General features: G+C 44.7%; 1 protein-coding gene across 1 annotated transcript; it reads left to right on the top strand.

Moving 5' to 3' along the window:
- The first annotated feature begins 609 nt into the window (after window positions 1-609).
- LOC122946028 (renin binding protein) lies at window positions 610-23,030 on the top strand. Its single transcript, XM_044305316.1, has 10 exons — window positions 610-865; window positions 3,240-3,315; window positions 7,485-7,560; window positions 9,458-9,630; window positions 9,926-10,150; window positions 12,801-12,882; window positions 12,966-13,141; window positions 14,392-14,523; window positions 15,707-15,794; window positions 22,794-23,030. Exons 1-10 carry the CDS (start codon window positions 762-764, stop codon window positions 22,883-22,885), a joined length of 1,224 nt encoding a protein of 407 aa, XP_044161251.1. The 5' UTR covers window positions 610-761; the 3' UTR covers window positions 22,886-23,030.
- Window positions 23,031-23,124: the final 94 nt, after the last annotated feature.

Below are 23,124 nucleotides of genomic sequence, written 5' to 3'. Positions count from 1 at the left end.
GGCCTCATTTATCTGAAGGAAAACCCGCCTTTATTTCCAGTAACAACCAATTACGGCTCAGCTTGCATGACCTAAACAGCACTGGTAAAATAAAAGCTGCGCCGGGATTGGTTGCTATGGGCAGCAAAGACAGTTTTGCTTTTAGACGGCTTCATAAATCTGCCCCTATGTGTGTTGCGGTACAGCAACTGCGCATACACGTCTGGCGGTACGGGAGGGCCGTGCACATGAGCCCCCCGTTTAATGGTGGTATTATGATATACAGGAATTGCTATGTAAGCAATTGTCTACTCAGCAGATGTGGGTCCTGCAAATCTTCTTCTATATAGTAAAACGTTGTCGCCCATAGCAACCAATCACAGCGCTTCTTTCATTTTTCAGTGCGCTGTGTTTTTATTTTCTGCCTGGTGTGCACGGTGGTCGCTGATTGGTTGCTATGGGCAACAAAGACCGACTTGCTTTATAGGCAGTTTCCTAAGTCTCCAGCTGTCATGTCTCCTCAGTCATGTGTGACGGGGGCACTTTAAGGGTTTCCTTGTTGATCGTTTTTGCTTTCTGAAGACTCAGCATTCACCCTCCACGAAGGAATCACGTGACTGGGAGTCAGCTGACGGGTGCTGTGGTCCCAGCACTGATTTCCTTCATTTCCTTCCTCAGCTGCACAGAATACAGGGGCTAATCTGTACAACCCTAGAAAGTCTGGAAGGGTGTAGGGGGGGATAGCTTGTAACTGCTGGAATACGGAAAAAAAAAGATCCAGTATGGGGGAGAGAAAGCGCCTGCAGCAGTGGAGGGTCCAGATGAGCGCCGAGCTGGACAGGGTGATGGACTTCTGGATTCAGCACTCTGAGGACAAGGAATATGGGTAAATATGTCTTATATAGCGCCGACATATTCCACAAAGCGGAAATGGCGACCAATCAGACCACTGCGTACATTTTTTAACCTGAAGGGTGGGTGGGCAGCTGCTCCTCAAGCACCTGGGTGGTGCTGCTGTCAGCTACTGAATTTAGAAGTAATAAGGAACGAACGAAAGCTGTCTCATCATGTCCTGACAGCCTGCAGGTCTCTCGGCATGACGGGAGTTGTAGTTTTGTAACAGCTGGAGACCACTGCATTAAAGGGACTATTTCCTTCGGCCTCGTTCACATCTCCATTAGGAGATTCGGCACAGAGCAGCCTGCCGGATCCTCTACTTCACTGCTGGATCCCCATTGACTGCAATGAGGTCCGGCGGTGATCCGCTGCATGCAACGTTTTTTTGTCCAGCCGACATCTGCGCCAGGTCAGGCAGCTTGATAGAGATGTGCCACTGTTGTCTATTAGTATTGCTCCATTCAAGTCCCAATAGTAAATCTGTCTAGAGATTAATTTACATAAGAAAACACGCCCACTTTCAGAAAACTGGCGAGCATAGTGCAGAGCAGAAAAAAGTTGAAAATTTTTGCGCAGTTTAAGCGATTGCGCAAAAATTTGCGACTTTTTCACTCCCTTATTCTGACCTGAGCTAATGATAAATCTGGCCCTATGTGTTCCAAATGGTTGTGTATGGACATAAAATCATTAAAGGGGTTTTCTGATATCTTTTAACTAATGGGCTATCCTCTGGATAGGTCATCAGTATCTGATTAGTGCGAGTCTGACACCCAGGACCCCGGCTGATCAGCTGTTTGAGAAAACACACCGCTGCTCACAGTAGCTATGGCCAGTGCTGATCGGCGGGGGGGCCCGGTGTGCGACCCAAACCGGTCAATTAACGATGACCAATCCAGAGGATAGGTCATCAGTTAAAAAATCTCGGAAAACCCCTTTAACACTGGCAGTTGGTTAGGTTGCTGTGGAGAAGAGGAGGCTGGTTAGTTAGGCTACTTTCACACTAGCGTTTTTTGCGGATCCATCATGGATCTGCAAAAATGCTTCCATTACAATAATACAACCGCATGCATCCGTCATGAACGGATCCGGTTGTATTATGTTTTCTATAGCCATGACGGATCAGTCTTGAACACCACTGAAAGTCAATGGGGGACGGATCCGTTTTCTATTGTGTCTGAAAAAACGGATCCGTCCCCATTGAATTACATTGTAAGTCAGGACAGATCCGTTTGGCTCCGCTTCGTCAGGCGGACAGCAAAACCCTGCAAGCAGCGTTTTAGTGTCCGCCTCCAGAGCGGAATGGTGACTGATCGGAGGCAAACTGATGCATTCTGAGCGGATCCTTTTCCATTCAGAATGCATAAGGGCAAAACTGATCCGTTTTGGACCACCTGTGAGAGCCCTGAATGGATCTCACAAACTGAAAGCCAAAACGCCAGTGTGAAAGTAGCCTTAGTTAGTTAGTGCTAAGAAGATCTAGAGACAATACCTACATATGTGAGCTCCTGCCTAGTAGGCCCAAATGAAAGCCTCATCCAGAAACCACCCTTCCTGAGACTGAAAAGCTGCTAAAGAAGCACTTAACTGAGAACTACCCCTAAGAGAATAAGAACAGACGTCCATCAAAGGTTTAGAGCTATCAAGGCAGTGCATTGGATTCAGTCAGTAAGGTACTGCTACCTTATGGCACTAAGACTTTACTGCTTGTGGATAGGGTTAATTGCCTCTGGCACCTGCCACTTTTTGAGACTGGCTGGCCATCCGGAACTAAGATCTGCACTCTGCAACTGGGAATTGTAGAAGGAGTAAATGAGATGCCTGTGATTATTTGGGAGGACTGCAAAGTGTGTTTAGAGTGAGACTCTGGTAGTACTACTACCTCCATCATTGTTACTGCCTGTACACAACTATTGGGAGAATCCTACTTTGTACCATAAGAGAGACTTTCTTTATTGCAACCAATCGGGCCTGGTCATTGTCTCTATACTTTTGCCGGCCCTGCGTTTGCTCTCCTGCCATGAACCCTTAAAGGCACCCCAACTAGCACCACTCGGGAATCCTCAAAAGGCCTCGGGTGTGTCCTGAGGGAAGAAAGGGTCTGCCCCCAGAGTGAGGACAGCCATGGTGAACCACTACCACTCCTGTCCTCCTGACAGTTCTCCACCTGAGGGTCGCTGCACAACCAAATGGAACAATATCCCTACTTGGTGAACGCTTGCTTCATAGCAGTGGGCCTTTAGGATGGTCTCCCCTAAGGGACAATGATCTGTAGATGGTGATGTGAGGATACGACTATATACTGTGTGTATTATCACTTGTACAGTCTGATAGTAACCTTGTATCTCTGTGTTTGATGTTGTCAGAGGTTTCTTCACTTGCCTCGGCCGGGAGGGAGTCGTGTATGATCAGCTGAAATACATCTGGTTGCAGGGCAGACAGGTAATGAAGAAAATCACAGAAATAAGATAATACTGCACTTAGGGCTCATGCACACGACAGTATTTTGCGTTCAGTATACTGGACGTTTTTTGAGTTCAGTATGCGGTACATATACTGAACCATACATTTCAATGGTTCAGCAAAAAATACTGAAGTGTCTCCGTGTGCATTCCGTTTCAGTATTTCCGTATTTCCGTTCCGTTGAAAGATAGAACATGTCCTATTCTTGTCCGCAAATCACGGTGCTTGGCTCCATTCAAGTCAATGGGTCCGCAAAAAAAACGGAACACATACGGAAATGCATCTGTATGTCTTCCGTATCCGTTCCGTTTTTGCTGAACCATCTTTTGAAAATGTTATGCCCAGCCCAATTTGTTCTATGTAATTACTGTATACTGTATATGGCACACGGAAAAACGGAACGGAAAAACGGAAAGGAAACGGAAACACAACGGAAACAAAAAACGGAACAACAGATCTGTAAAAAACGGACGGCAAAACACTGAAAAAGCAATACTGTCGTGTGCATGAGCCCTTAGGCTACTTTCACATTAGCGTTTTTCTTTTCCGGCATAGAGTTCCGTCACACGGGCTCTATACCGGAAAAGAACTGATCAGGCATATCCCCATGGAGAGCAATCCGTTCAGGATGCATCAGGATGTCTTCAGTTCAGTCATTTTGTCAGTCTCCGGCGAAAAAAACTGAAGACTTGCCTGAATGTAAGACTTTTCCATAGGAATGTATTAGTGCCGGAACCGGCATTCAAAATACCGGAATGCCGGATCCGTCCTGCGCAGACCTTTAAAAATGAAAAAGAAAAGAAACTGATCCGTTTTGCCTGATGACACCAGAAAAACGGATCCGGTATTGCAATGCATTTTTCTGACTGATCAGTCTGAAAAATGCCTGATCAGTCTGAAAAAATGACATCCGTTTGCATACAGTTTGCCTGGTCAGGCAGGCAGTTCAGGCAACGGAACTGCCTGCCGGAATCAAACAACGCAAGTGTGAAAGTAGCCTTAGTAAAGTAGATGCAAGCACTATATATGGACAAAGCCCTCACTCTGATATGATAAAATCTGAGACACTTAGCCAATATATTTTGATCAAAACACATCTGAGCCCGCCTACCAAGCGCCAAGGTAGTCTCAGGTCAGGCGAGTCCTACGCTAAACCTACCTAAGCCATTGGGCTTCTATGTTCAGGAGCGCAGACGCCGCGCATATGGTGTGCTGCTCTTAGTCATCTCCATATGCATCAAGCAACCAATGGGAGGAGGAGCAAGAACACCCATATGTACCACCTAATCGAGGCGCTTTATTGGATAGGAAGGGCAAAAGTGCAGAAGAATGCTACTCCCAAGATAAAATAGTTGCGCATTCACACTTGAACGTGCCACTCCCTCAAGCAAATACTACATAGACAAAAAAAATATCACTAAAATCGATTTTTATAAAGAAATAAATCAAGACTATTAGTTAATAAGGGCATCATTTAATACAGCTCAGGGAGACCTACAAGTAGCTATGTTTTACTGTAGGGGGTAAAATGTGGTGACAGAATCCCTTTAAGGACAGCAAGGTGCTGCCAAAACCCGGACCGGCATTTAAAATCCGGTCCGGTATGTGACCTCACCTGGCTGTAAATCAGCCCAACAGCACATGCTGGGAGGAAAATACCTGTTTTCTCAGACCAAACCTCTCACTGTGTCACACCTTATAACAGACTTTGGCATCATGCATGCGGTATCGCACTCCATCCGATATAGAGTGAATTCTAGGGGCCCAAATTTTAATTTAAAGGCAATGTACACTTTATGAATCAATTTTTTTTTAAGATTGCATTTTACTCATTTTTGGCTAAAAATAATATTTTCAATTGTCTTTTATTACAAATATTCAGACTATCACAAAAGGTTAACTATTTTTCTAGCTGTGTGACTGGTAGTTTTACTTTGTGCCATCTAATAACCCTGATCTCTGAACTACTAACAGCTCATAAACACTTATTTAAGCCACATTCTTATCAGTAGGATAAGAACTGAGCTATAATGAGTATTTATAAGGTCTGAGAGCAGAAATAAGGAGCCCGTCAGCTCCCCAGCTGACGGAACAGACAGAAAATCCAGAGGCTGCTACTGCAGCATTTCAGCTCTGTACAGAAAAAAAAGACTCTATATTTTTTATAAAGACCATTTGCTAAAATGATTTTTAGCTCAAAATTAATACAATAATAAAAAATATTCTCCCCAAAGGTGTACATAGCCTTTCATTTTTAAGGGCATCTGTCAGCAGTTTTGTACCTATGACACTGGCTGACCTGTTACATGTGCGCTTGGCAGCTGAAGGCATCTGTGTTGGTCCCATGTTCATATGTGCCCGCATTGCTGAGAAAAAGGATGTTTTATTACATGCAAAAGAGCCTCTAGGAGCAACGGGGGCGTTAGCATTACACCTAGAGGCTCAGATCTCTCTGCAAATGCTGCACCCTCTCAGGTCAGCCAGTTTCATAGGTACAAAACTTCTTACAGATTAACTTTTTTTTTTTATATATATTTTTTTTTTTCCAGTAAAGTAATTGAAAAGATACAGTGGATATAAAAAGTCTACACACCCCTGTTAAAATGTCAGGTTTCTGTGATGTAAAAAAACGAGACACAGATAAATCATTTCAGAAATTTTTCCACCTTTAATGTGACCTATAAACTGTACAACTCAATTGAAAAACAAACTGAAATCTTTTAGGTAGAGGGAAGAAAAAATATAAAAATGTAATAATATGGTTGCATAAGTGTGCACACCCTTAAACTAATACTTTGTTGTAGCACCTTTTGATTTCATTACAGCACTCAGTCTTTTTGGGTATGAGTCTATCAGCATGGCACATTTTGACTTGGCAAGATTTGCCCACTCTTCTTTGCAAAAACACTCCAAATCTGTCAGATTGTGGGGGCATCTCCTGGGCACAGCCCTCTTCAGATCACCCCACAGATTGTCAATCGGATTCAGGTCTGGGCTCTGGCTGGGCCATTCCAAAACTTTCATCTTCTTCTGGTGAAGCCATTCCTTGGTTGATTTGGATGTATGCTTTGGGTCGTTGTCATGCTGAAAGATGAAGTTCCTCTTCATGTTCAGCTTTCTAGCAGAAGCCTGAAGGTTTTGGGCCAGTATTTGGAACTGTTCAGAATTCCCTCAAGCTTAACTAAGGCCCCACCTTTTCCGCATTGATACTTAAAATGCCCGGTCTTCTGAACCTACTTGGCTCAATCTGCACAGCGTCCAGTACTGCAAGTACTTTGCGGATGTTAGAGACTGCCGCTCTTCCTTTGACGAAGCCTGCTTGATGACTTAATATAAGTCTAGGTAATATGTTGGCTAGCCTATCTGCTAGTATTTTGGAGACTATTTTGGTGTCTACGTTTATTAGTGATATAGGTCTATAAGAGGAGGGCAGGAGTATTTTAATGTGTAGGCTGTGTTAGATGCTGTAGGTATGTTCTTCTCTGACATTTATCTATTATATAAGCTTGTTAGTAGGGGAGTTAAATCAGGTCCCGGGGCCTTTCCCATATGTAGCATTTTGATGCCTTCAGTCACTTCTTGTGTTGTGATGGGTACATTAAGAGAGTCAAGTACTTCCTCTGACAGACTAGGCATAGATGAGGAGCCTAGCCATTTTTGGAATTTGCCTGGGAAGTGTCAGACTATAGTTTTTTTTTATAAAATTCCATCAAGATGTTGTCTATGGTTTTTGGGTCATGTGTAATTACCCCTAGTTCGTCTTTTAAAGCCATGATGGGAGTTGGCGTCAGTTTACCTTCGGCTAAGCGAGCTAATAGCTTTCCTGTTTTATTCCCATGGCGATAGAGCTTGGCTTCTAGTTGTGTACGATACATGTATTCGCGTTTGTTTAGCCAGTGTTCATATTCAAGTTTTTCCATGACTGTTTGATTTCTTGTGTTGGGGTTGTGCAGAATAGTGCGACAGATTCACTTTAAATGAAGTCACAAGAGGTGGGCACATGACGTGCCTACAGGTAATGTTTTATATGAACCCATAGGGATTCTATGTGCTGCTACACAGGCCCTGTGAACACATGTAGTAGTAACTACAGTAGGTACCTGTATCTTCACATGAGCATGACCACTACTGTTTTCCGGTTAATCTAGGTTTGGATGTATTGCCGTCTTTACAGGAAGGTGCCCAGGTTTCACAGAGAGGAAATACTCAATTCTGCCATCTCGGGTAAGTTTCAGGTTCTTAAAGGGGTTTTCCAGGATTACAAAAAATGATAGTTTATCCTTTAGATCAAAGATTTCAGATTGGTGGATATATGACCCTCGGCATCATTGCTGACTGTGTAGTGCCCTGGAGGGCAAGGGTACTTTGGACTATGGACATTTACCCTTATTGCTACTATGCAAAGCCATCAACTCCCTACTTTTACTGCACTTTAAAGAGTTAACCTTGCACTGTCATTTATTATATTGTGTGCACTCACACTGTTTCATATTGCCGAACTGCATTTATATGTTTATTGTAATATATCCTGTTCCTTTGCACTGTTTTTGCACTATAGCTGCACTGAGGAAGGAGTTAATGCACAGACAGCTAATACTGAGAGACTTTATGACTTTCTTCCAATGCAAAGTTTTGGAGAGAAAAAAACAGACACACTGACTTTCTGATTTTCTGGTTTAGCCCTGTTTAAGTGTGAAGACTTTTCCAGAATTTGAAAAAGCTGTATTCATTCTCATAGACTTGTATTGAAGCTCTATATAAGTCTATGATAGACAAATTGTAACATTGTTTCTGTTTAGGCCGTGCTTCTCCACTCCACACCTCAAACTAGAAGGTTCTAGGTAGGCTAGAAACTGTATATAAGGATAACAGTCAGAGCCCCTGGTTGTCTGAAGATAGGGACCAGTGCTTAATAGGAGAGACTTCCAGACTGCAAGAGTGACCAGAAGAAGACATTGAGATGGGGATACTCTACCACAGATCCTGGGTCACCAGCCTGTTGACCAGGTAGCCAGCCAGACGACTGAGCCACAGACCCTGGTCACTAGCCTTTGGCTAGGGTACAGACTTTCTGAGACTGAGGGACAGCTAGCTCAGGCCTTTCCTCAGCATGAAACCTCCTTCTGCCCAGAAGGAGACTCGAGAAGCAAGCTTAGTTCCTTGCCTGTATTGTTTTGCACTTGAGTCCCTCTAGTAAAGAAGCACACTGGTATACTGCAATCCCTGAATCTCTGGACTTATTTCCCATTGGGCTGCACCATGTCTTACTTCCCTTCCGGAGAGCAGCAACACGTGGTGACAGCCTGATGCTGTCCGAGGGACCAGGTGTAGCTTTGCACCCGCCCCAATTCTGGCCACTGTAACTGAAGTGGCTGTGATGCTATGCCGAGTGCTGCATCCTCCCTCATTGTTTACCCAGAACATCTCTGTCCTTTTGATAGTGGCTGTTCATGGTACTGCAGATCAGTCTCATTTAAAAGGGTTGTCCAACTTATATGAAAACCTCCCTAGTGTCCCTATATGTGTTAAAATAAGAAAAGAACATATGCTCACCACTTAAACCCCCACCATTTCCAGTGCCGCAGCTCCGGTTTGCACTTCCGGTTTTCCGGTTTGTGTTTACAGGCTGCAACGGTGACGTAGCTGTATGCAATATTGCACATGACCAATCTCTGGCCTCTGTGGCCTTGTGCTGTGTAGACCTGTGATTGGCTGCAGTGGTCACATGCTATAAACGGCTACAAATTAGACTTGCTGACCAGAGCGGCAGCACTGGAAATGGCATAGGATTGAGTAATGGGCATATATTTTATTATTATTTCGTCACATTTAGGGGCACTGGGGAGACATCCCCTTTAAATTAGACTAAGCCGCTCTTAGTTGCAATAACAGGGACAGCTACAGCTAAAAGTATGGAGGCATGCCTGCTGGGGATGCAGTGAAGGGGATGTGTGCCTGATGGGGATGCAGTGCTTGTTGGAGTGCTGTACCCCTTCAGTCAGCTGGCCCGTAGGGGTGGAAAGTGTTGAACTGCAACCATCCCAGAATCCTTCTAGAAGATCTAATCAAAGAATTACCATAATATTCTACTTACTATGATATGTTTTCCTTGAATATACAGGGGGTGAGTTTCTTATTGCTCATGCTCGCCCGTCATCTGACTCCCTAAAATGTGCCTTTGTGGTGACCCGTGATGGTCAACCAGTGAAGATCCAGCGTACCATCTTCAGTGAGTGTTTCTTCATCATGGCGATGGATGAGCTATGGAGGACAACTCATAAGGAGAAGTACAAGGTGAAAGAGAGAGGTGGGAAGCCACTCTAAATGATGGAGATGGGGCTATTCCTCATATAGGACATATACATTCCCATTATTTATGGAGAACCAACATATTCATAAGAACCTCAACATCTGGTGATGTCTGATGAGGTGCACAGCCTATCATTTTGCATATTGAAGTGCATGATTTAATTAAAACCTGCACTACCAGCCATGACCACTAGGCTGCTATACAACCTGAATGTTTTTAGATATTACTTATTTTTAGGAAATTCACAGACACATTATTAACATAGACTATGTTTCTCAGAAAGAGGCAGTCAAGATGATGGATCAGATTGTGCACTGGGTGCGAGTAGATTCATCTGGTTTAGGGAGACCGGAGCTATCTGGGGTTGAACCAGTGAACTCTATGGCGGTGCCAATGATGCTGCTGAACCTGGTGGACCAGCTATGTGAAGATGATGAAGAGGCAGCAATGAAGTACGCAGAGCTGGGAACTTGGAGTGTGGAGAAGATCCTGCAGCACCTACAGGTACCTTATACACTAAATGATCATGTGATGGAAGCTATGACCATCAGTGGTGAAGAGATCTAGCCACCAAAGTGACATGGTAGTCTAAAACTGGACTAACACTGCCACAATAGACAACTTGATCTGATTCTGGATTTGGCTGATCAGAAAATTACTGCAAGCATACCTGGAAGCTTTTGGGGCTTTTTCTTTTGGGCTCCATGGAGACAGCTAACCCTATACTGTCTATATACACCTTGTAGATACTTTACCAGCTGTGACGAATACCACGCCTTGTGTCCGCTTGACGTCACCTACGTTGAGCTCACAAGACGCGGTATGGTCACGGGTTACCAAAGCGTGACATTATGCCCTCCAGAGGAGCAGGTAAGGTTGGCTTGGTACAGGTTACACAGACACCTCTTGTCCACGCGGGTCTGAGCTTGTTGCCTACAAGCTCAGAGAGCCTTTTCACTGCCGCAGTGAAAACAGCGCTGTCTCAGCCTCTCGCTTGATATAAGCCTGGTCCGCTAACTGGATTATATTGGGTGAGAAACCAACCCGGGGTTGCTTAGAACTAGGCCGAAACACGGACGTGGGGATTCGTGATCGAGATACAAGATAGCACAAGATTAAATTATATGTTTAATCGCCTTAAGGGCACACTAGATATAACACAATACACAGAGATTATATACAGTGGTCTGAGGTTACAGATACAGGTAATATAGGTACAACAGGGTTAAGCAGAGCAAAAGTCAGTTACTGGGTAGTTGAAAGTTCTATGATGGTGGAATAGTCCTTAGCTGCAGTCACGTGGGGCGGTTATGTCCAAACATGGTACCGTTAGTTTGTTTCTGTGGGGAGAAATGGATATCTCCCTTCACTGGCATCCTCTCCTCAAACAAAGACCATGGGCACGTTCATCATGGCCACCGGGACACAAATATGTTGTATCCGATTTGCGCCTGTGATGGCCGGGCGATTCATAATTCCTTATGAAATGTAGGTTCCAACATGTCTGGGAGGTATCATTGATCCTGGCAAGGGCTGATACCTCCTGCTGGGGGTTTTCCTGCAGGATCCGTGCTGTCTGACTGGAGGTGTGAAATCTAATCAAATGTGGCCTGCTAGGAGTTTTCTGCTATCTGGCTGCGGCTTTGAAGCAGTGCCCAACTGTGGAGCTTGATTTCCTCTGCCAGCTTTGAACAAATGGTGGTTGTGAAGACATGGCTGACAGTAAATATTAATCCATATTCCTCACACCAGCTTCTCATATTATTGCATTATTCTATGTTGAACTACGATATTGATGACATATATCACCTATAATCAGGAGATAAGGTCTGACTGCCGGGGATAGACCAGCCTTGCACTACACATTTCAATATAAGTGAATGGCGTGGTGGTCACACATGAGGACACTTGTCCTTGTGATTGATGGGAGTCACAAGGGTTGGATACACAGCAATCATACATTTAACACCTATCTCATGGATAGGTGATGTTTATGGAAAAACCGTTTTATTGGGGTTGTACCTCTGCAGGGACCCCCCAGTTTTCAGCTGTAATCAGTAGGGGAAGCCAGCTTCAAATACTCAATTATAATGCAGTGCTATCACATGGGATGAAGCGTTAACCAGTCAGGTCCTCCAGGGCAAGAGATGCTCTTTGTAGGTGTCCTCTGTTACTCTTATGTATGAGCATACTTGCCAACTCTCCTGGAATGTTCTGGGAGACTCCTGGAAAAAGAGGAGACCTCTAAGACGTCTAGAAGATTTTGCAAAGCCTCCAAGCAACTCCCATCATCCCTAATTATGTTCAGCACTGGAATGCCATGTCATCAGACTCACATGTGGTATCCAAACATGCATTGAGGAGGTGGCGGCACTGCACATAAAGGGGTGTGAGCTACCTTGAAAGTGATGTGGTTTGCAAAAAGAGGCATGTTGATCCCTGGAGAAAATTTTGGACCTCCCAGAAGACTCCCCTTAAAAGTTGTCAAGTATGTGTTTGAGGGACCTGAAATAAGCTTAGCTATGGGGGTTGCAGAGGTAGAAGTTGCTCCTAGACCTGGTGCCTGAGAGGCATAAAGGTCCCTCTGGTTCTTAAAGGGGTTTTCCAGGCTCCTGATATTGGGGATTATCTGCTTTGGAAGGGGAGATCAATAATATCTGCTTGTTAAGGGTCCAACACGCTACACCCTCACCGATCAGCTGTTCCCTGCAGCCTCCAGCACTGGAAGTAGCACTTTAAATAGAGCAAAAAGCACAGCTACGTGCTGGGTTACTGCAGCCGAGTGCCTATTCACTTCAGTGGAAGCTGAGCTGCAGTAACCCAGCGTGGCCACCACACTTTGAACAGCGCTGTGCTTCTTGTTACATTCACAGTTGTTAGTTCTAGTCTCTAGGGAGCAGCTGATCGGAGGGGGTGCAGGTTGTCGGACCCTCACTGATCACATATTAATGAACTACCCTGAGGATAACTCATCAATACCAGGAGCCTGGAAAACCTTTAAAAATGACATTCTTTTTGTTTAGGCTACATGATAGGTGGGGGTGCAACATCAGGACCTGCGCATTTCACGTTAACACTGCTGAAGACCTGAACAGGATTTTTGGGCAACTCGTGAATCTTTTTCCTATGACTTTTTCATACTATTCTTCTGCAGCGTGATGGCCAGGCCATTTTGGAGAATGTTTCGGAAGATGGCAAGGAGCTTCAAGGATGCATGGGCCGGCACCAGAACCCAGGTACGGTCAGTTCACACTTTGATACTAAGATGCATGCCCCTTCCTAATCCTCATATATATAGTCCTATCTATCGCCTTCACAGGACACGCCATTGAGGCTGGCTGGTTTCTTTTACGTCGAGCCTTCACGAACAATGACCATAACTTGGGACAGACGGCTGTGGAAAAGTTTGTGCTTCTGCCGTTTCAATCGGGATGGGACAAGGAGTATGGGGGACTCTTTTCTTTCCAAGATGTAGATGGCCATTGCCCTACACAGGTAAGTAATACTATCATCTGCAGATCCTGGCTGATATTTAAATGTTTAAGCTAATGAGTGGTCCTTATAGAGGGCCTGTGTCTTTTTAGATGGTAGCCCTGGCAATACGTAAAGTAGGACATAACCAGTTTATACCGCGTGGCTGCCATACAAAAAATACTTCTATACAAGGCCCACCCTACAAGTCCCTACCTAGTGAAGGGACTAATAGTAAAGACTTTGGTGACCTAGGCTTTTATGGAATATCCACTGGCCTCCATCCTGCCCATTGACACTACAGTATCCAGTACAGCAGGGACCAGCAACCTTCGACACTCCAGCTGTTGTGAAACTACAACTCCCATCCTGCTCACTTACTTGGCTGTTCTTGTAACTCTATAGAAGTGAAAGGAGGATTCTGGGAGTTGCAGTTTCAGAACAGCTGGAGTTCCGGAGGTTGCTGATCCCTGCAGTAGAGGTGGTCGCGCATGTTTCACTGCGTTTACTTCTACGGAAGCCATGCAAGCTGCGGTTTTGTGTCCGGTCATTGAAGTGGAACAAACTGGATCCGTCACTGAAAACAATTTAAGTCAATGGTGACGGAATTTTGAATCTTTTGAATTATGAAGCCTAAGAAACCATTTCTTTTGGGTTTTTTATTTTTGCAGACCCAAAGAAATGAATGAGTCTGTGTGCCATCCGCAAAAAAGTTGGATTAGACATGGATGCTCAATACAGTTGTGTATATGAGAATTTTTAGTCAAGTCCCTGCATGGAACCAACATTAGTAAGCGTAGCTTATTGTATACCGTATAGCCTGACACAATGTAACGGGCGGGGGCAGTAAAATTATTTTACTGATGCCATTCTGGCTAGACGGTGCAGACGTGTGGATAAGGCCTCATGCACACCGCCGTGGCGTATTGCGGCCCGCAAACAGCGGGTCGGCAATTCATGGCCGTGTGCACCCCGCATCACGGATGCGGACCCATTCACTCGAATGGGTCCACAATTCCAAAGATGCGGAATGGAGTCATGGAACGGAACACCGGAAGCACTACGGAGTGCTTCCGTGGTGTTTCTTTCCGTGGTTCTGCATTGTAAAAAAAAAATTCATTTTTTCGCGGTGCGGACATACCACGGACCCATTCAATTTGAATGGGTCTGGCCCGCTGCATGGATGTTGCCCGTGCCTTGGGGACCGCAATTGCGGTCCCCAATGCACTGAACGGCCGTGTGCATGAGGCCTAATCCTATGTTGTCTTTCCCAGCTGGAGTGGAGTATGAAATTGTGGTGGCCACACACAGAAGCTCTCATAGCTTTCCTGCTTGGCTATATGGAAACAAGGGATTCACGTCTGCTCGACGACTTCCAGGGGGTCTTTGATTACGTCTTCGCCCAGGTATGTAAAAATATCGGCTGTAAGGAAAGCTAACGTACAGCCGCTTGTAGACTGGGTAGCAAAAATCCTTGAATACTGTATATCCCCTAAAATAACAAAATTAAGGGATAAAAAAAAAAGTCCTTTTAATTATCACATAAAGCAATGTTCCTCAACCTGTGGCTCTTTAGCTGCTGCTAAACGACAAATCGCATCATGCTGATGGCTATCAGGGCCGGGTGGAAGTTGTAGTTTTGCAACAGCTGGAGAGCCACGGGTTGGAGGTCACTGGCAGAAAGACAAAAACTGTCAGAGCATATGGACTCGGCCATTTCCGTCGGCCCCATAAAAAATGAATGGGAGTGGTGGCTGCGCAAGCGTGGTGCGCCCCCATTAATTTCTATGGGGTTTCGCAAATTAGCTGAGCATGCCAATAGGAAGGCTTGTTGGTGGCTCATGCACACTAACGTATTTTCTTTTTGTGTCCGTTCGTTTTTTTTTTTTGTGGAACGTATACGGAACCATTCATTTCAATGGGTCCGCAAAAAAAAGGAAATTACTCAGTGTGCATTCCGTTTCCGTATGTTCGTTCCACAAAAAAGCAGAACATGTTCTATTATTGGCCGCATTACGGACAAAGATAGTACTGTTCTGTTCCACAGAATGCACACTGACGCCGTGTTTTTTGCGGATCCGCAAAATACATACGGTCATGTGCATGAGCCCTCAGAGAGGTGTGAGCAGCGGTGCACCACCAATGAGGCGATTGCCTCAGGCAGCACCAGAAGGGGGATTATCTGTTTCTGCAGTATAGTATTGGAAAGCACAATGGGCACAGTATGTGGCGCTGTATTACCTGTAGGGCTGGAGGGAAGGGGTTAGGTTAAGAAATTGGCATTAGAAGGTTGGGGCGCCATTTCGGTTTTCACCTCAGGCAGCAGAAAGGCTAGGTGCACCCATCCTAGCGATATGCCCCCATTGTCTGAGATGGAAATACCATCAGGTACGGTCAAGGTAGAATTTTTGTATGATCCCTTAACTAGGGATCTTGCCATGTTTTCTGCAATGTTCCAAATCTTAAAATTCAGTCTTGGGCAAAGGAATGAGAAGAGATGATTCATGGTGGTAGGAGTCTTTCTATAAAACTAAGATATTTGTAATTGATGACATTCACTCCATTTATCTGTTCTGCCTCTAAATTTAGTTTTCAGACCCAGAACACGGAGAGTGGTTTGGTTACTTGACTCAAGAAGGGAAGGTGGCACTCACCATCAAAGGAGGGCCCTTTAAAGGTAACTTCTATATTACTACTTCTTTTAATGCAGCTACATCAAAGGCATCTCACCCAGCCAACCCGTGCCCCTCTCTAATACTGAAGACAGGCAAGAGCCCCAAATCGGTTGTCTACAGCTGTGTCTCTCTTCCTTTTGGGGGGATTCTCTGCTTTGGCTGTTAAATTATGGTTTTCAGATGTCTTTGCTGCTTAACCACTTCAGCCCCGCTAGGTGAAACCCCCTTCATGACCAGGCCACTTTTTACACTTCGGCACTACACTACTTTCACCGTTTATCGCTCGGTCATGCAACTTACCACCCAAATGAATTTTACCTCCTTTTCTTCTCACTAATGGAGCTTTCATTTGGTGGTATTTTATTGCTGCTGACATTTTTACTTTTTTTGTTATTAATCAAAATGTAACGATTTTTTTGCAAAAAAATGACATTTTTCACTTTCAGCTGTGAAATTTTGCAAAAAAAACGACATCCATATATAAATTTTTCGCTAAATTTATAGTTCTACATGTCTTTGATAAAAAAAAAATGTTTGGGCAAAAAAAAAATGGTTTGGGTAAAAGTTATAGCATTTACAAACTATGGTACAAAAATGTGAATTTCCGCTTTTTGAAACGGCTCTGATTTTCTGAGCACCTGTCATGTTTCCTGAGGTTCTACAATGCCCAAACAGTAGAAAAACCCCACAAATGACCCCATTTCGGAAAGTAGACACCCTAAGGTATTCGCTGATGGGCATAGTGAGTTCATAGAACTTTTTATTTTTTGTCACAAGTTAGCGGAAAATGATGATGATTTTTTATTTTTTATTTTTTCTTACAAAGTCTCATATTCCACTAACTTGCGACAAAAAATAAAAAATTCTAGGAACTCACCATGCCCCTCACAGAATACCTTGGGGTGTCTTCTTTCCAAAATGGGGTCACTTGTGGCGTAGTTATACTGCCCTGGCAATTTAGGGGCCCAAATGTGTTAGAAGAACTTTGCAATCAAAATGTGTAAGAAATGACCGGTGAAATCCGAAAGGTGCACTTTGGAATATGCGCCCCTTTGCCCACCTTGGCAGCAAAAAAGTGTCACACATGTGGTATCGCCGTACTCAGGAGAAGTTGGGGAATGTGTTTTGGGGTGTCATTTTACATATACCCATGCTGGGTGAGAGAAATATCTTGGCAAAAGACAACTTTTCCCATTTTTTTATACAAAGTTGGCATTTGACCAAGATATTTTTCTCACCCAGCATGGGTATATGTAAAATGACACCCCAAAACACATTGCCCAACTTCTCCTGAGTACGGCGATACCAGATGTGTCACACTTTTTTGCTGCCAAGGTGGGCAAAGGGGCACATATTCCAAAGTGCACCTTTCGGATTTTGCAGGGCATTTTTTACACATTTTGATTGCAAAGTTCTTCTCACACATTTGGGCCCCTAAATTGCCAGGGCAGTATAACTACGCCACAAGTGACCCCATTTTGGAAAGAAGACACCCCAAGGTATTCCGTGAGGGGCACTGCGAGTTCCTAGAATTTTTTATTTTTTGTCACAAGTTAGCGGAAAATGATGATTTTTTTTTTTTTCTCTTTTTTCCTTACAAAGTCTCATATTCCACTAACTTGCGACAAAAAATAAAAAATTCTAGGAACTCGCCATGCCCCTCACGGAATACCTTGGGGTGTCTTCTTTCCAAAATGGGGTCACTTGTGGCGTAGTTATACTGCCCTGGCAATTTAGGGGCCCAAATGTGTGAGAAGTAACTTTGCAATCAAAATCTGTAAAAAATGACCGGTGAAATCCGAAAGGTGCACTTTGGAATATGCTGCCCCTTTGCCCACCTTGGCAGCAAAAAAGTGTCACACATCTGGTATCGCCGTACTCAGGAGAAGTTGGGGAATGTGTTTTGGGCTGTCATTTTACATATACCCATGCTGGGTGAGAGAAATATCTTGGCAAAAGACAACTTTTCCAATTTTTTTATACAAAGTTGGCATTTGACCAAGATATTTTTCTCACCCAGCATGGGTATATGTAAAATGACACCCCAAAACACATTGCCCAACTTCTCCTGAGTACGGCGATACCAGAGGTGTCACACTTTTTTGCTGCCAAGGTGGGCAAAGGGGCACATATTCCAAAGTGCACCTTTCGGATTTTGCAGGGCATTTTTTACACATTTTGATTGCAAAGTTCTTCTCACACATTTGGGCCCCTAAATTGCCAGGGCAGTATAACTACCCCACAAGTGACCCCATTTTGGAAAGAAGACACCCCAAGGTATTCCGTGAGGGGCATGGCGAGTTCCTAGAATTTTTTATTTTTTGTCGCAAGTTAGTGGAATATGAGACTTTGTAAGGAAAAAAGAAAAAAAAAGAAAAATCAGCATTTTCCGCTAAATTGTGACAAAAAATAAAAAATTCTAGGAACTCGCCGTGCCCCCCACGGAATACCTTGGGGTGTCTTCTTTCCAAAATGGGGTCACTTGTGGCATAGTTATACTGCCCTGGCAATTTAGGGGCCCAAATGTGTAAGAAGTACCTTGAAATCAAAATGTGTAAAAAATGGCCTGCGAAATCTGAAAGGTGCCCCTTTGCCCACCTTGGCTGCAAAAAAGTGTGACACATCTGGTATCGCCGTACTCAGGAGAAGTTGGGGAATGTGTTTTGGGGGGTCATTTTACATATAACCATGCTGGGTGAGAGAAATATCTTGGCAAAAGACAACTTTTCCCATTTTTTTATACAAAGTTGGCATTTGACCAAGATATTTTTCTCACCCAGCATGGGTATATGTAAAATGACACCCCAAAACACATTCCCCAACTTCTCCTGAGTACGGCGATACCAGATGTGTCACACTTTTTTGCAGCCTAGATGCGCAAAGGGGCCCAAATTCCTTTTAGGAGGGCATTTTTAGACATTTGGATCCCAGACTTCTTCTCATGCTTTAGGGCCCCTAAAAATCCAGGGCAGTATAAATACCCCACATGTGACCCCACTTTGGAAAGAAGACACCCCGAGGTATTCAATGAGGGGCATGGCGAGTTCCTAGAATTTTTTTTTTTTTTGCATAAGTTAGCGGATATTGATTTTTTTTTTGTTTTTTTTCTCACAAAGTCTCACTTTCCGCTAACTTAGGACAAAAATTTCAATCTTTCATGGACTCAATATGCCCCTCACGGAATACCTTGGGGTGTCTTCTTTCCGAAATGGGGTCACATGTGGGGTACTTATACTGCCCTGGCTTTTTAGGGGCCCTAAAGCGTGAGAAGAAGTCTGGAATATAAATGTCTAAAAATGTTTACGCATTTGGATTCCGTGAGGGGTATGGTGCGTCCATGTGAGATTTTATTTTTTGACACAAGTTAGTGGAATATGAGACTTTGTAAGAAAAAACGAAAACAAAAACAGACAAAAAATTTCCACTGACTTGTGCCAATAAAAATGGCTGAATGGAGCCTTACCAGGGGGGGGAGTGATCAATGACAGGGGGGTGATCAATGACAGGGGGGTGATCACCCATATAGACTCCCTGATCACCCCCCTGTCATTGATCACCCCCCCTGTAAGGCTCCATTCAGACATCCGCATGATTTTTTACGGATCCATGGATACATGGATCGGATCCACAGAACGCATGCGGACGTCTGAATGGAGCCTTACAGGGGGGTTATCAATGACAGGGGGTGATCAGGGTAATCAGGGTGATCACCCCCCTGTCACTGATCACCCCCCCTGTAAGGCTCCATTCAGACATCCGCATGATTTTTTACGGATCCATGGATACATGTATCGGATCCACAGAACGCATGCGGACGTCTGAATGGAGCCTTACAGGGGGGTTATCAATGACAGGGGGTGATCAGGGTAATCAGGGTGATCACCCCCCTGTCACTGATCACCCCCCCTGTAAGGCTCCATTCAGACATCCGCATGATTTTTTACGGATCCATGGATACATGGATCGGATCCACAGAACGCATGCGGACGTCTGAATGGAGCCTTACAGGGGGGTTATCAATGACAGGCGGGTGATCAGGGTAATCAGGGTGATCACCCCCCTGTCACTGATCACCCCCCCTGTAAGGCTCCATTCAGACATCCGCATGATTTTTTACGGATCCATGGATACATGGATCGGATCCACAGAACGCATGCGGACGTCTGAATGGAGCCTTACAGGGGGGTTATCAATGACAGGGGGTGATCAGGGTAATCAGGGTGATCACCCCCCTGTCACTGATCACCCCCCCTGTAAGGCTCCATTCAGACATCCGCATGATTTTTTACGGATCCATGGATACATGGATCGGATCCACAGAACGCATGCGGACGTCTGAATGGAGCCTTACAGGGGGGTTATCAATGACAGGGGGTAATCAGGGTGATCACCCCCCTGTCACTGATCACCCCCCCTGTAAGGCTCCATTCAGACGTCCGCATGATTTTTACGGATCCATGGATACATGGATCGGATCCGTAAAAATCATGCGGACGTCTGAATGGAGCCTGACAGGGGGGTTATCAATGACAGGGGGTGATCAGGGTAATCACCCCCCTGTCACTGATCACCCCCCCTGTAAGGCTCCATTCAGACGTCCGCATGATTTTTACGGATCCATGGATACATGGATCGGATCCGTAAAAATCATGCGGACGTCTGAATGGAGCCTTACAGGGGGGGTGATCAGTGACAGGGGGGTGATCAATGACAGGGGGTGATCAGGGAGTGTATATGGGTGATCACCCGCCTGTCATTGATCACCCCCCTGTAAGGCTCCATTCAGACTTCCGCATGATTTTTACGGATCCATGGATACATGGATCGGATCCGTAAAAATCATGCGGACGTCTGAACGGAGCCTGACAGGGGGGTGATCAATGACAGGGCGGTGATCAATGACAGGGGGGTGATCAGGGAGTTTATATGGGGTGATCATGGGTGATCAGGGAGTTTATATGGGGTTAATAAGTGACGGGGGGGTGGGGTGTAGTGTAGTGTGGTGTTTGGTGCGACTGTACTGACCTACCTGAGTCCTCTGGTGGTCGATCCAAACAAAAGGGACCACCAGAGGACCAGGTAGGAGGTATATTAGACGCTGTTATGAAAACAGCGTCTAATATACCTGTTAGGGGTTAAAAAATTCGGATCTCCAGCCTGCCAGCGAGCGATCGCCGCTGGCAGGCTGGAGATCCACTCGCTTACCTTCAGTTCCTGTGAGCGCGCGCGCCTGTGTGCGCGCGTTCACAGGAAATCTCGCGTATCGCGAGATGACGCGTATATGCGTGACTGTGCGCAGCCCTGCCACCTCCGGAACGCACATGTGCGTTAGGCGGTCCGGAGGTGGTTAAAGGGAACCTGTCACCGGGATTTTGGGTATAGAGCTGATGACATGGATTGCTAGATGGCCGCTAGCACATCCGCAATACCCAGTCCCCATAGCTCTGTGTGCTTTTATTGTGGAAAAAAAATAATTTGATACATATGCAAATTAACCTGAGATGAGTCCTGTACATGAGATGAGTCAGGGACAGGACTCATCTCAGGGTAATTTGCATATGTATCAAATCGTCTTTTTTCCACAATAAAAGCACACAGAGCTATGGGGACTGGGTATTGCGGATGTGCTAGCGGCCATCTAGCAACCCATGTCCTCAGCTCTTTACCCAAAATACCAGTGACGGGTTCCCTTTAAAGGGGTTCTCTGGGAATTATTTAAAATGGCCCCCAGCAACCTATCCTAGAATGTGAGTAGGACTGGTGGCCTCACCCTTGCACAGCTGCCTAGGACAGTGAGGGGTAGGACCTCAGTACACTGCTCTACAATATATGGTAATGATGTGATCCTGCCTACAATATGCCATCATGGCTGAGGAGCCTGACAGGAACAAACATCAGTATGTAGCATATGCAAGTGCCAGAGCGTGGTGAGTAGTGAGGCCCCACCACCTCGCTTCCCCAAAATAGCTCTGCGAGTGCAGGCAACCAGTCCTGCTTAGGCTAGGTTCCCATCGCGTTAATTTTCTGTCCTTCTGATCTGTCAGAAAAACTGGGGGGGGAAAAAAACAAAAAACGTATCCTGTAGTTAAAGCATCCGTTATGCTCAGTTGTGCACATTTGACATCTGTTTTAGCCATTTCTGAGTGAGATCCGTTATTTTAGACAGAAAGTAAGTCCTGCATGCAAAAAATAAATGGTGATGTGAACCTAGCCTTACATTCTATGACCGGTTCCTGACACCATTTTAAGTCATTCCCAGGGAACCACTTTAACTTGGATAAAATAAAAAATTGGGAATAATCCAACCAGTCTGATCTGTCCAACTGCCAATAGCGTGAAGATATTTGAAGACTGTCACATAGGGTCAACAGGACCATTCTTCTTGAGATAACAAAGTACGTTCTGATGCTTTGGTGGAGCTGCCTGCAGTGATATCCTAAGCCAGTGTTCCCCAACTCCAGTCCTCAGGATCCACCTACCTGTCATGATTTGAGAGTATGCCACAGAATGAATACTGGTGGTAAGTCCTGATGTACTGACATGAATTATATCACCTGCTCAATACTAAGGAAATCTTGAAAACATGTCCAGTAGGTGGGCCCGAAGGACTGGAGTTGAGGAACACTGTCCTAAGCAGGATCCATAACCTGTATCTTTATAGAGCTTCTTATGGTGATGTCCTAAGCAGGACCCATAAACCATATCATGGTGGAGCTTCCTGCAGTGATGTCCTGAAGAGGATCCATAACAGATGCCTTGATGGAACTTCCTGAAGTGATGTCCTAAGTAGTATCCTAGTAATGGGAACCTCCCACAGAACATATATCAGTCTCAGAAGCTCCAATATCAACGGAGTCCCTTAAGCCTAAGCATTGTAGAGATACAGAAAGATGAGCCTACATTTATTCTGCACACTCCTGTATTTACTTCACTGATAGATTGATGTTCCTCTTAGCTTCTCCTACATGTGAGTGACAGTAGCACTGCCTTTAATTTTATAGGATGTTTCCACGTGCCTCGATGCTTGTACATGTGTGAAGAAATGCTGACCAAGCTGATAGAAGAGGAAGATCATGGAGCTAAAACACAATGAGTTGTTGACAAGTTCTTTCCTTATCTTGATCTAAATGATTAAAAGCTAATTATCCAAGACCACCTTTTTGGTGACCACCATTGTAATAAAAACAAACCCTAATTAAATACTTTATATTTTAATTAAATAAAAATTAAGACTTCAAGAGGGTGAATACTCTTTATGGCCAGGATTTAACAACTGATGACCAGAACAGAAAAAATAAATAAATTATAATTTGTGTGTATATATATATATAT

Source organism: Bufo gargarizans, chromosome 9 (assembly GCF_014858855.1).
Source record: "Bufo gargarizans isolate SCDJY-AF-19 chromosome 9, ASM1485885v1, whole genome shotgun sequence".
Lineage (NCBI taxonomy): Eukaryota > Metazoa > Chordata > Amphibia > Anura > Bufonidae > Bufo > Bufo gargarizans.
This window is presented reverse-complemented; position numbering and strand designations above follow the sequence as displayed.